This window comes from Haplochromis burtoni, unplaced genomic scaffold (assembly GCF_018398535.1).
Source record: "Haplochromis burtoni strain Fernald_Lab_line unplaced genomic scaffold, NCSU_Asbu1 Contig_438, whole genome shotgun sequence".
Classification (NCBI taxonomy): Eukaryota; Metazoa; Chordata; class Actinopteri; order Cichliformes; family Cichlidae; genus Haplochromis; species Haplochromis burtoni.
This window is the reverse complement of record NW_024582799.1, coordinates 383,381-395,219: the sequence shown is the minus strand read 5'-3', so window position 1 is coordinate 395,219 and position 11,839 is coordinate 383,381. Positions and strand designations below refer to the sequence as shown.

General features: G+C 39.8%; 1 protein-coding gene across 1 annotated transcript; it reads right to left on the bottom strand.

The window, feature by feature from the left end:
* Window positions 1-1,771: 1,771 nt before the first annotated feature.
* Window positions 1,772-8,257, bottom strand: LOC102310425 (P2Y purinoceptor 3-like). Its single transcript, XM_005945405.2, has 2 exons — window positions 8,060-8,257; window positions 1,772-4,003 (listed from the first exon to the last, which is right to left on the bottom strand). The coding sequence occupies exon 2, from the start codon at window positions 3,888-3,890 to the stop codon at window positions 2,481-2,483; it is 1,410 nt and encodes a 469-aa protein (XP_005945467.2). The 5' UTR covers window positions 3,891-4,003; window positions 8,060-8,257; the 3' UTR covers window positions 1,772-2,480.
* Window positions 8,258-11,839: the final 3,582 nt, after the last annotated feature.

Sequence of the window (11,839 nt, the reverse complement as noted above, 5' to 3'; positions counted from 1 at the left end):
TGCCATTGTGTAAATCACGGTTAAAGACTTATTTATTTGATCTTGCTTTTCCACCTAGATAATATCTGCTGTGTGCTGATACATTTTTATCCTTTATGCTTTGTTAACTACTTTTATGTATTATGATTGTCATGGTTTTATAATTGATAAATGCCAGGTCCTTTCTCTTTCCCTTTTCCCTCCCACCGCCATCTCCTTATTTTGTCAAGCACCTTGGTATACCCTTGGTTTGTTAGTGTGCTTTATAAATAAAGTTCATTATTACTATTATTATTACTTGGTCGATGCTGAGAGTGGTCCTGTTGCTGAGGTTGGGGTCATCCTGTAATCTCTTACGGACTATCTCCAACACTTCAATGGATGCAAGTGAACAGAGATGTAACATCGTACGAGACCATGGTTTCATCTGCCTCCATAATGACATCTCTCACTTTCTCAACAAAATCCAGGGTGTTCAGGATGTGGTGTTCAGAGCTGCCCACCAGAAGGTTGAAGATTGAAGCCAAAAACTTTGACTTACAATGCTGTGATTGCAGCCATTCCCCAACTCTCTGTGATTGGTACTCATGGCCATTGATCAATGGGCTTTGATCAGTGGTTGTTAATCAATGGTCGTGACAATTTGCATATTGATGATCAAGGAAATGACCTCACAGCCCACAGTTGTGCTAGTTTCAGTCGTTGTGCAAATGTACTGTTGATAAGATTGGGGAAACCCGCTGAGACTGAAGAAGTCACCTGGATGAGTGAAAAAGTTTCTCCCACTGAAAACGTCCAGATGAACTGAATCAGCTTTTGGGATTTACTTACTTGGATGAGTGAGCATGCATCAAGACAGACAATGATGGAAATTATATTAAAGTGTTTAAGTAAAATACTTTTGCTAAATGTACCAGACTGTCTTAATTTTGTGAATGAAAAAAATTGATAATAAAAAACATCAAGTAGTTACAAAGGCTTCTTTTTACACTTAAAACAAACAAACTGAACTGTCAGCCAATCGCCTTACTTGAGGCTGGCTGTCTTCAGAATTGGCTTCCCTTTACTGTGTGATTCTGTGCTGGCTCGCATGTGTTGTGCATACAACAATAAACAAATATTTACTGGGAACCTATGCTATATGCAGGCTGCAATAAACTTTGCCAAAGGCCACATTTGTTATGGAAGCCTTGAGAATGAAACATGCGACCTTAGACAGATATCAAAGGAGTAGCTCCTCAGGCATCACCCATTAATTCTATCCACAGGCCACCAAATTTAAGTCAAATTGAATTTTTCAATTTTCAATGGGATCATTTCCTTCGTAAACTTACATATACAAACACGTTTACAGACTGGTACAAATAGTCCAACAGCTAATTTCCCCTTAGTGACAATTGTGCATGAGGAAACATTTTTAAAGAACTCACCTGTATATATCATATTAGTATTACACATACTGGATCATTTATTTCATTCTCCATAAATTTAAAACACGCAGCTTCTTATTTCAGCTTGTTGGAATCGTGGACTGAAGCCTTAAACTGTGACATCCTGTTGCAAAATCGTTACGTGTAGGGATGCAAGTGGTTTGCTGGTTTTGTAACTAAAGGTGTAGCTTCATTCCCTGTACAGAGCAGCAACCTTATGTAGTACTGATGTGACACACCATGATTTAACAAACATTTAATGCTTGATTGTATCATGTGTCTGCAAGAAGAAACCATGAGACTAAGAATATCATACATTATTTTATTTTACATGAAGAGATTAAAATATTATGGCTATACATTTACATTTTTAACCTGCAGAATTAAAGTTTATAACTATTGTGTAAACGTTACATCGACAGTAGCAATAAATAAGCATTCTGACAGGATTCAGCCAACAGTAGTTGATGAAGTATTCCCTTGGGGGAAGTTACAAAACATCCTCTGCTTGCTTTCACAAATCTTGCCGTTGGTACTTCGATCTTTTATGTACAGTCTGTGATATTGGCTTTCGATTTCACTGAGTCTAAAAATGGTGACATTTGTTTGTTTCCCTTGTATATATGCGTGGATATTTATAGTTGTTAATTTCAGTCTTCTGTGTTCTCTGATTCCAGTTGTCAGGGTATGGTGGACATCTGGTGTTTACTGGTGTCTGGTAGGAGGATGTTGCCAGTAGGTCTTCTGGAGTTGAAGGTTTGGCCCAGGGAATCAAGACTTCTCCCGGTATGTATTGCAGATGTTGAATTTGATTGGGATCCAGGGAGCTTAGCAGCTGGTGACAGTGTCTTTACTGGTTTGGCATGTTCCTTGAGTACATTTCGTGGTATTGCAATGCATATTGTCCAGCTAGGTAAAACCAATGTCAGTGAGTCCCTATACCAAGATGTGGGTAGTGGATCTCAAAATGAGATTTACATAAATGATTAACATGAAGCAGGACTGATTCACTTGTTACTAATGTGTTGCTTATTGGTGTCTATAAATAACATCCAGCAGTGCATCTGAAGTTCATTCAGCTACATATTTAACTTTTGCTCTGTTCATATATGATGGACTTTGACATGCTTTATTCTCTTTTTTGTCAATACGGTCTTCTGTTTCTCTGTCCACTTCACCCTCTCCTTTTCCCATCACTCTTAGTGGCAACTGTAGCATAGCATGCTGCTGGGTAGGGGTGTTTACTGCTTGGCAGCAGTGAGCTCCTCCTTTATCTTTAGTCAGAAAGTAAAGAAGGGCATTGAGCCATGCATTGAACGATGCTAAAGGTCTGGTAATCTTATAGCACATAGAGACTGCCGTCATGGTGTGACAGGGAACTCCCTTGGTAACTTTCAGCAAAAGAAAGATGGTTCTGGTAACATGAAAGGGGAAGAAACACAGAGCAAATAGCAGGGTGATAGTGATAATAGTTTTGATAGATTTACGCCTTCGACTGGCATATGGGGAGTGCGCACCAAGTGAAATGGAAATCCCTTCATCTCGTCCCGCCATCTTCTGCAATCCATTGCTTCGTCTTCTTCCCGTTCTAACAACTGCTGAGGCTTTCCCATCTCTTCTCTCCATGCATTCATCCATTGGATTTCTGCACAGTGAGGGCTGAGAATGCAGTGTCCTAAATATGGTCAGAACTACGTGAGAATAACAGTAAGCGATTATGGAAAATGGCACAAAAAAGCCCAGCAAATGGAGTGTGATGCCATAGGGTACATAATCAGGAAACTCCTTATCGATGGCATCATCCCAGCAGTTCTGGTACTCTTCAATTACCCCTTCCAATTTACCATAGCCCGCATTACCATTTTCTGATGATATGCTATTACTCGGGTTGTCAGTACTTACATTGCTTCCAAACCCTGTTAATCTTGTCACATGACCAGTCTGAGCAAAACGGAAGATGGGGCAAGTCAAAGCAAATACTATTATCCAAACAAGGACACAAGTGCACTTGACGGCCTTCTTGGTCTCCAGCGTTATCACTTTCATTGGATGGCAAATACCAAGGTATCTGTGCACAGAGATACAAGTGAGGAAGAAGATGGAGCAATAGAGGTTAAAGTAGAAGAGAAAACGAACCACACGGCACATGAAGTCCCCAAAAACCCAGCGGTCACGCATTATGTAACTTCCTACAAGAAATGGCAGCGACAGGCCGTACATAAAGTCTGTAGAGGCCAGGTTAACCATGTATATTAAAGAAGCATTCCAGCGTTTGGTCCGACGGAAAGAACGGTAGAGGATGACAGAGTTAAGAGAGATGCTAAAGATGAATGTGAAGGAATAACAAATGGGAAGGAAGATGTACTTGTACGACTCGTCTATGCTGCAAGACTGAGTTGGTGAGGATGGGGAGGAAGAGTTGAGGATATCGTGGAACGTATCCACATTGATATCTGAAGGAACCTCATGTCTTGATGACATCGTGAGAGCAAAAGTTATTTTGATATGAGAGAGAAGGATTCAGCATGTATGTTTGGACTTCTGGCAGGTTTCTCCTCTATCATCCTTGGTCCTGTCCATGTATGAGTGTTTACCTAGAAATAAACAAAGACAGCAGTCATTTATCAGAATTTTATTTCATCAGATTTTCTCTTATCTTAGTATTGAAAGTTTAGCATTAAAACTTTTTCACAGTATTTTATGGAGTTCTGTTAAAAAACAAAGGACATTCCATTATTCAGTAGCTTGTAAACCATGCCTTTGTCAGTTCTTCAGATGGTTTCACACAGTCTTCTTAACATTTGTGCTTCAGTTCATTGAGATTCATGGACAGCTTCTTGTCATACTTACATGTTTCAGATCATTAAATTTTAATATTACTGTATTTTCTTCACTATAAGGCGCACTTAAAATCCTTTAATTTTCTCAAAAATCGACAGTGCGCCTTATAATCCGTGTGCCTTATGTATGAATTCTGGTTGTGCTTACTGACCTCGAACGATTTTATTTGGTAGGCTCAAAAATCTGTCAAAAAATGTTTTAGTATGACTTTGGTAAGCTACAAAGCCGCACCGCTTGATGGATTGTCGTAGCATTAAAGCTACCGCAGTCAGGAGCCTCGCGGAGCAAAACTCCGTAGGTTCAGGTCCCAAAGTCAAACGAACACTGCAGCATCACTGAGAGTTAAAAACTGTCTAAATTCTTTCATCTTTAATAAAATGATCAGTGTTGCTGCTTTACCAGGTGTAACTATGAAGTTTAACATCCAGGAATCCATGAAAACAGAATTTATTACATGTAACAGAGTTAGAAGCTAGTAGGAAGTTAGCTCGCTAGTTTCCACCTAAACATGATATAGCATGTTCTGACTGAGAGATTTCTGAGAAAATTCAAACGTACAGCTCTGCTATCACTTCCAACATAAATGAAGACAGAAAACTAAACAGCAGTGACGTTTGTAGGGTCACTGAAGTTGGGCTAGCTGGTATATAATGATGTGCTACGTGATCGCTAGCGACACAGCTATGTTAGCATAGCTGGAGGATGAACGCCAACTTTTTTCCACTCAATAAAAGTTAACGTGAGGGTTCCCGATGGTTAGGGACAAATGCAATCGCATGGCAGGATGCTGTAAACCAAACTTCAGTCAGGAGAACAACTGAGATAATCCATCCACAATACGGTTTGTCATTAATGTACTGCAACAACATGGGAATAGAGCAGCTGCCAGAGAATTCAGCATTAATGAATCAATGATACGGAAGCAAGAAGAATGAGTTGAGTAAAGTCTGACTGTTTTGTTTCGCTTAGTCCACCTTATAATCCTGTGCACCTTATGGTCTGAAAAATATAGTAAATGCAACCTGTCTGACGAAATTTGGACCGGTACCTGTGACACCGTAAAGGCAGGTCCATGAAAATATTGTCTGACATTAAACTGGTCTGTGGTGCAAAAAAGGTTGGGGACCGCTGTCTTACAAGGTAATCAGCAACACCAGAGCACCACAAGAGACCACTCTCTCCCCTTTCCTGTTCACCCACACCGTAGACTCCGTCCACTGCAGGGATCTGCCACCTTCCAAGGCTTTTTCTCTGCGGTGGTTGGATGTATTGCTAGGGGTAATGCGATGGAGTACCAGGTTGTGGTGGACTCCTTTGTCGTGTGGTGCAAGAAGAATCATCCGTAGATCAATGTGACAAAGACCAAGGAAACAATTGCAGACTTTAAGAGGACCAGGAAAACAATGACCACTGTGTCAATTCAGGGAGTCAATGTGGACATTGAATATGAAGCTAGAGACACTAGCAACTAAAGTCAATTGTTACTAATCAATGTTACTGTCAATTGTCTTTCAGGGGCCAGAGTTAGCGACATTAAGGGGAATTTAAAACTGCTGGCTTAGGGCAAACATAGAATTAATAATAAACTGGTGTGTAACTTTGCCAAAACACTGTCGTTTTTGCTGGTTTGCTTGCCAATTGGACCAGGAGTGACATGTTTAGCTGCATGTTCTCCTTAAATTTCTGGCTGTCAGAGTGGTGTCCAAAAAATGATGTGGGCTTCAAGATTCAATCCTCCTGTTATTCCCCCAGAACCTCATTCCCTTGGAGACTGTCTCAGCTCCCAGACAAAAAACAAACCAAAAATCACAAAAAAAACTAATTTAACACAAAAAAACTACAAAGAAAGAACAATATAGCACCCACATCTCCACAAAGAGTAAAGCAGTGAAATTAACTGAACATTAATTCATAATTGATCAACTACTCTGCCTGACAGAAACCTGGTAACAGCAGGATGTCAGTTTAAATGAATGAACACCCCCGAGTTATACTAACTGTCAGAATCCATGAAGGGGGTGCACCAATCTTTCACACCAGCTTATTAATCAACCAAAGACAGAATTTTGAATCTTTTGAAAGCCTGATGCTTAGCCTCGTCCACTCTAACTGGAAAACTCAAAAACCAGTTTTATTTCTTGTTATCACTGGTTAGCACAGATTAGAGAGAAAAATGATACAAATCCACACAATTTTTAAACTATAACATAGATTTGTTTTTTTCTGCTAATTAAACTTTTAGTAACTTTCGTCCTCTAAGGATGGAGACACTGTGTTTGTAAAAGGATCTGCTCCCATCAGAAACAGAAACGTTTTCTCATACGCTGTTTGCTCAGAACAACTTTGCATCAGCTTACAATAAAACCATGCCTGCAATCTAAATCTGCCACCTATCTATAGCTAAAAGCATAAAAGTCCTTTAAAAAATGTTCTCTTATCTTATCTTATTATTATATTGAGGGCAATATAATAAAGAGCTACTGCTTTCCAACCCCACCCCTCCCATTAACTGTTCACTGGGGCCTTTGCACAATCTGTTTGTCCCCCTGTTGTATGCTGCTCATTCGCAGTGCTTGTTTGCCTTCCTGTGTACAAGGGTATGTTGCTGATTCAGATCCTTCTCACTCCATTAACTCAGCAATAAGTAACCACACTTTCCCTACGTGTCTTTATGCATCCCTCTGTACATTGGTCTCTCTCACTCCACTGATTACATATTACCCATTCCTGTCATCACAATCCCTGAGTAATTTCATGTCATGCAGTCAGCAACAGCATCAGCAAAGTCAACAGTTTCTAACTAAACAGGGTTCACTCAGGCAACATTGTAGTTTCTTCACTGAAAGAGTCACATCAGGTGTACCTCTGCATATTAGTTTGTTATAGAGTTCCAGTAAACTAAAGGAATATGTTCGTTTCGAGTTAAAATGACCATCTGCATCTAAACTAATGTTCAGTAAGAAAACGTTTTTGTATCAAACACCGAAAAGGGGAATAAATATATCTTGAAAGTGTGACGATAGGTTCAATATTTGAAGCATTAGTTTCAAGGCCATAAATGTGTCGTGGTGTTTCTGGTGGCGCCTTACTTTTAATGTGTCTCAGATCTGTAGCTTTCTCAGATATATGACATTTTCAAAAATATAAAAGTGCACAAAGCCAGCCTAACACAAGAAAATGTGTATCCACTGACAAATGAAAAACATTTTCATGAGTCTTTCACAATTATACAATACAAAGATATGTGCCAGAAATACATGTTTCCTGCAAATCACAAAGATTGTATATTGCAGCTATTCCTTTTGCAAAGCATGTTGCAACACCCCATAAACTTTTGGTGCTTCTTTATTTACTTTTCTGTTAGCTCCCTTACATTTTTCAGAACTATGAAGAACAGTTTGCAGACACCTGAACTGTTCTGTCTAATCATAATAGCATGATGGAACACGATATGCTAACACATTTTCATGCTGTATGGGTGTTGATTGAATCCAATCTTTACATTAAGTATCAGGAAAAAATTAGATATAAAAAGTAGCTTCTGGAAAAGCCTAAAACTCTCAAACCGTTTGCCTCTGAACTCATATTGAGTGTAGTTCCAGAGTGAGGCATGCAGTTACATAAGGCTAAGTAAGAAAATGTGTTTTTGAATGGATGTTTAAGAAGATATTACTGCTTTGGAAAATGTTCTGGAACAAAAATAACAATTTTCCCATGTCTGGAGGTTCATTACTTGTTGTGTAAATGCAACAGCATCAAACTCATAAATACCTGCATCACTACAATCTGCTGTAAGACAAAGAGCTTACCCCTGCCAGCGATGACTCTTACTCCATATGGCTTCTATTCCGTTGCCCATCAGAATAGCTGAGAAACTGCAGAAACATCCAAAAGGCTATGACTGCAGTGCAGCTGTGATTGACACCACGACTGCAACCTTTCCCTGTATTTCAACAACAAGTGAACATTAGCTGCAATCAGTCATCAGCAGAGCGGCTTGGTTGATCTGTGACCCTGACGATTGGACCAATACAGCTTTCACCTTTTTGCCTGCTTCTCTGAGCAGTCAGAGCAGTTTCTATGGTAATCCAGTCCCTCCCTCTGTCCCTCATTGTGTGTCATCCAATTCTTCTCCCCACTTCACCTCTGTGTGTGTGTGTGTGTGTGTGTGTGTGTGTGTGTGTGTGTGTGTGTGTGTGTTCCTCACTACTTTTTAAACAACTACCCTGAAAACAAATCAAGTTACGACACGTCATTTAAGTTTAAAGCTTTTTATGAATAACCTCTGTACACTTAAAGATTCCTGGGTTTGATTTCCAAACTCCCTTTCGTTTTACAGAAAACTCACCAATCATCTTAAGTTCATGAGTTGTCTTTTTATAAAGACAACTCATGAACGCTCTACGCTCAACCCCAAAACAAAAATGCCTCATTGAAAGAAAGGCAACAGTAACTCAAATAACAAAGTTCTACAGTGTAAAGGTTTACACATTCTCCTGACAGGAATCCCTATTTGATCCCTGGAAAAGAGGCAAATCCCTTTGGGCCCAGAAAAGTATCTGCACTACTTGATGTGTGAATACAAAACACGTTCTCACTCCCAAAGCGTAATATTTTACAATAGGTGACAAATCGTCAACATATTATGCTTCCGGGCACCCAACACGTCCCTGACGAGATCGGAAAAATAAGGAAACACGAGAACCGTTTAGAATCAATCTACACATGTTCGTTCATTTTCCTCAAAGTTACTTTGGAAAAGACTATTTAACGTCATTAAAGTGCTGGTTAAGGTTAGACAGTGATTCCTGAGATTAGGGACAAAACAGGTTTTAATTTTCTAAAATATATTTTTTGATTTTTCAAAAACATATTTACATATAATTGTTACACAAAGTTTTGGCTGTCTCACCATGTTTTGGTACAATCTCCCAGGTGTAACATTTTTTAATAATTTATGTTTTTGCTGGAGCAGTGCAAGGTTTTTGTCAACACCGTCAGACACAAAGAAATGCAGAAATATATATTTTAAATTAAGTTGTTTCACCTATTTTGACTATTAGCAGCTTCTCTATTCTTCTCTGGTCTATTGTTTATGCACATTTATGCACATTAATTAGTTATATATATATATATATGTGTGTGTGTGTGTTATACACTGGTTCACCAAAATCATCACCAAAGTAACCACCAATGAGTCGTCTCCTTGTGTCACTGCTTCAGGACCTGATTATAAAGCACTGAATCAGATCCTGAAGCAGTGACATACAGGATGAAGCTTTGGACGTCATTAGTCACGTGACTCTGGCCAGCCGACCTCAGCCTCGACACAGTGTTTCTGAAGCACTGTCTTTATGACACTTTAGCTCCACAGACCATCACTACAGTTAACATCAGATGTCCCACCAGTGGGCTGCATTGTTTGTGTTACATTTTAGTGGCCGTCAGTGTTGGTGAATAAGCACGCGGCTGGTCTGCACCTCATCTCTGCCTCAATTCTCCTATTTTCAACACAATTGTACTGTATAAAGTGTTGTCAGGAGTAGGACCTTCATTACACTACATCATAACTGGCCAGTAAAACCAGTTTTGATCATCATATGATGAACAGAAATCAGTAACTGTTTTAAAACAAGGTTTTAGAACAGTTTTAGTTTGTTTTACGTTGCTTTTCTTGAGTGTTTTTAATTGACAAGCAAAGAAGAACATTGTCTTCCACACCTACACCTATGTGAGACTTGGTTGTTGGCTGGTTATCCTCCGTCAGTGCAGGCACAAGCATGGGTAAAGGTATAATCAACACTTACATTCTAGGTTGGTCAATAGAGAAAGAGAGAGAAATAAACATGCTCAAAATGGGTATAACTTTATTTTGTAGTTGTAAAGTTAATTCTGACCTTCTGCATAAATGTTTAGATGGAGCACCTCTCCATCTAAACAGCCTGATTCATCTCTGCTATCACCAAGACACATATAGGAAATCTTTTGTCCCATAATGTTTAATGCAAAAACACACTTATTCATACACAAATCTAGACGGTTCTACCACGGGGTAGGACTCTTCCTTTCTACACCGTGGTAGAAGAATGGATTATGTGAAGAGCTGTGTTGGTGTTTTTAGAGCATGTGCTCCACAAATTGGAGGTGAGGAGAGCAACCTGGTTACAGGGAGATGAACGTGTTAGCTTAAACGAATCAACACTGCCAGTCACTGACAGTTAGTCACAATAACTGTCAGAGGTCTGAAAGCACAAACTGAGGAACAGGAGCAGTAATCTTTCACTCCAGCTTATTAACCAACCATCCTTTGAGTCATTTTAGTCCATGACTCAACCAAAGACCTACACAGAGCTTTTTTTGCAGTTCATTTCCTGAGGACAAAGCTGTCAGTGTGTACACACATAAAATATTTGCACCTCGAAAATGTTTTATCTACTTGGTGTGTAAAGGGCTTTACTCTTGTCTTGTCCATTTGAAGCAAAGGTCCGGCACAGACGGGGTTTTGAAAGAGAAAAAGGCCAGATTTGTGAAGCTGAACGTAATAACTGGTGTGGAATCATCAGTATTTATTTAGGTTTGGATAGTTGCATTTGTAAAGTAGTTATACATGTGGTCAGCACATTCCTGCAAGCCCTCAAAGGTTATACACAAATCATTGTGCACATTTGTAAGTCTTTGTTTATGCTTGTGGATCATATCATGTGCATTTGCAACACTTTTGAGGCAGATTTCTCTCCATATTCAACTCCCCCGGTTTTTCTGCTCAGTCAGTGAATTCAGCTCTAGTTTGTCAAAAACCCACAAACTGTGACAAACTCTAAACATTGATTATGAAAGATTCTACAGTCATTGGTCACATCAGTCAGGATTTGGCCCTGAAGTTGATTGACAGCACACAGGGGGGAATTGCAGAGGTCTTGAAAAAGACGGCCAACAGCGCTGACCCCCTGTTTCAATCCAGGGGGTCAGTGTTGACATTGTGGAGGACTATAAATACCTTGGAGTTCACATTGACAATAAACTGGACTGGGCTAAAAACACCACAGCACTTTACAGGAAGGGCCAGAGTCGTCTCTATTTTTTGAGGCGACTGAGGTCCTTCAACATCTGCCAGAAAATGCTGAGGATTTTCTATGAGTCTGTTGTGGCCAGTGCGATCCTCTATGCTGTTGCATGCTGGGGGAGCAGGCTGAGGGTCGCAGATGCCAACAGACTCGATAAACTGATCCGTAAGGCCAGCAATGTTGTGGGGATGGAGCTGGACTCCCTCAAGGTGGTGTCGGAGAGGCGGATGCTGTCCAAGATAAAGACAATGTTGGATAACACCTCCCACCCACTCCATGACATGCTGGTCAGTCACAGGAGCTCGTTCAGTGAGAGACTGAGATTACCGAAAAGCACCACTGAACCTGTGGCCATGTCCCTGTACAACTCATCCATGTTTACTGCTACACCCTTCTTGCACATGTTCTTTTTCAGCTATTTATTAATAAGTGACTTTTATGTACATATATGCCTTATATATTGTACTATTCTTATTCTAGCTAAAATCTGTGAATATGTCCTCTGGTTAATGTTTGTAATAATTT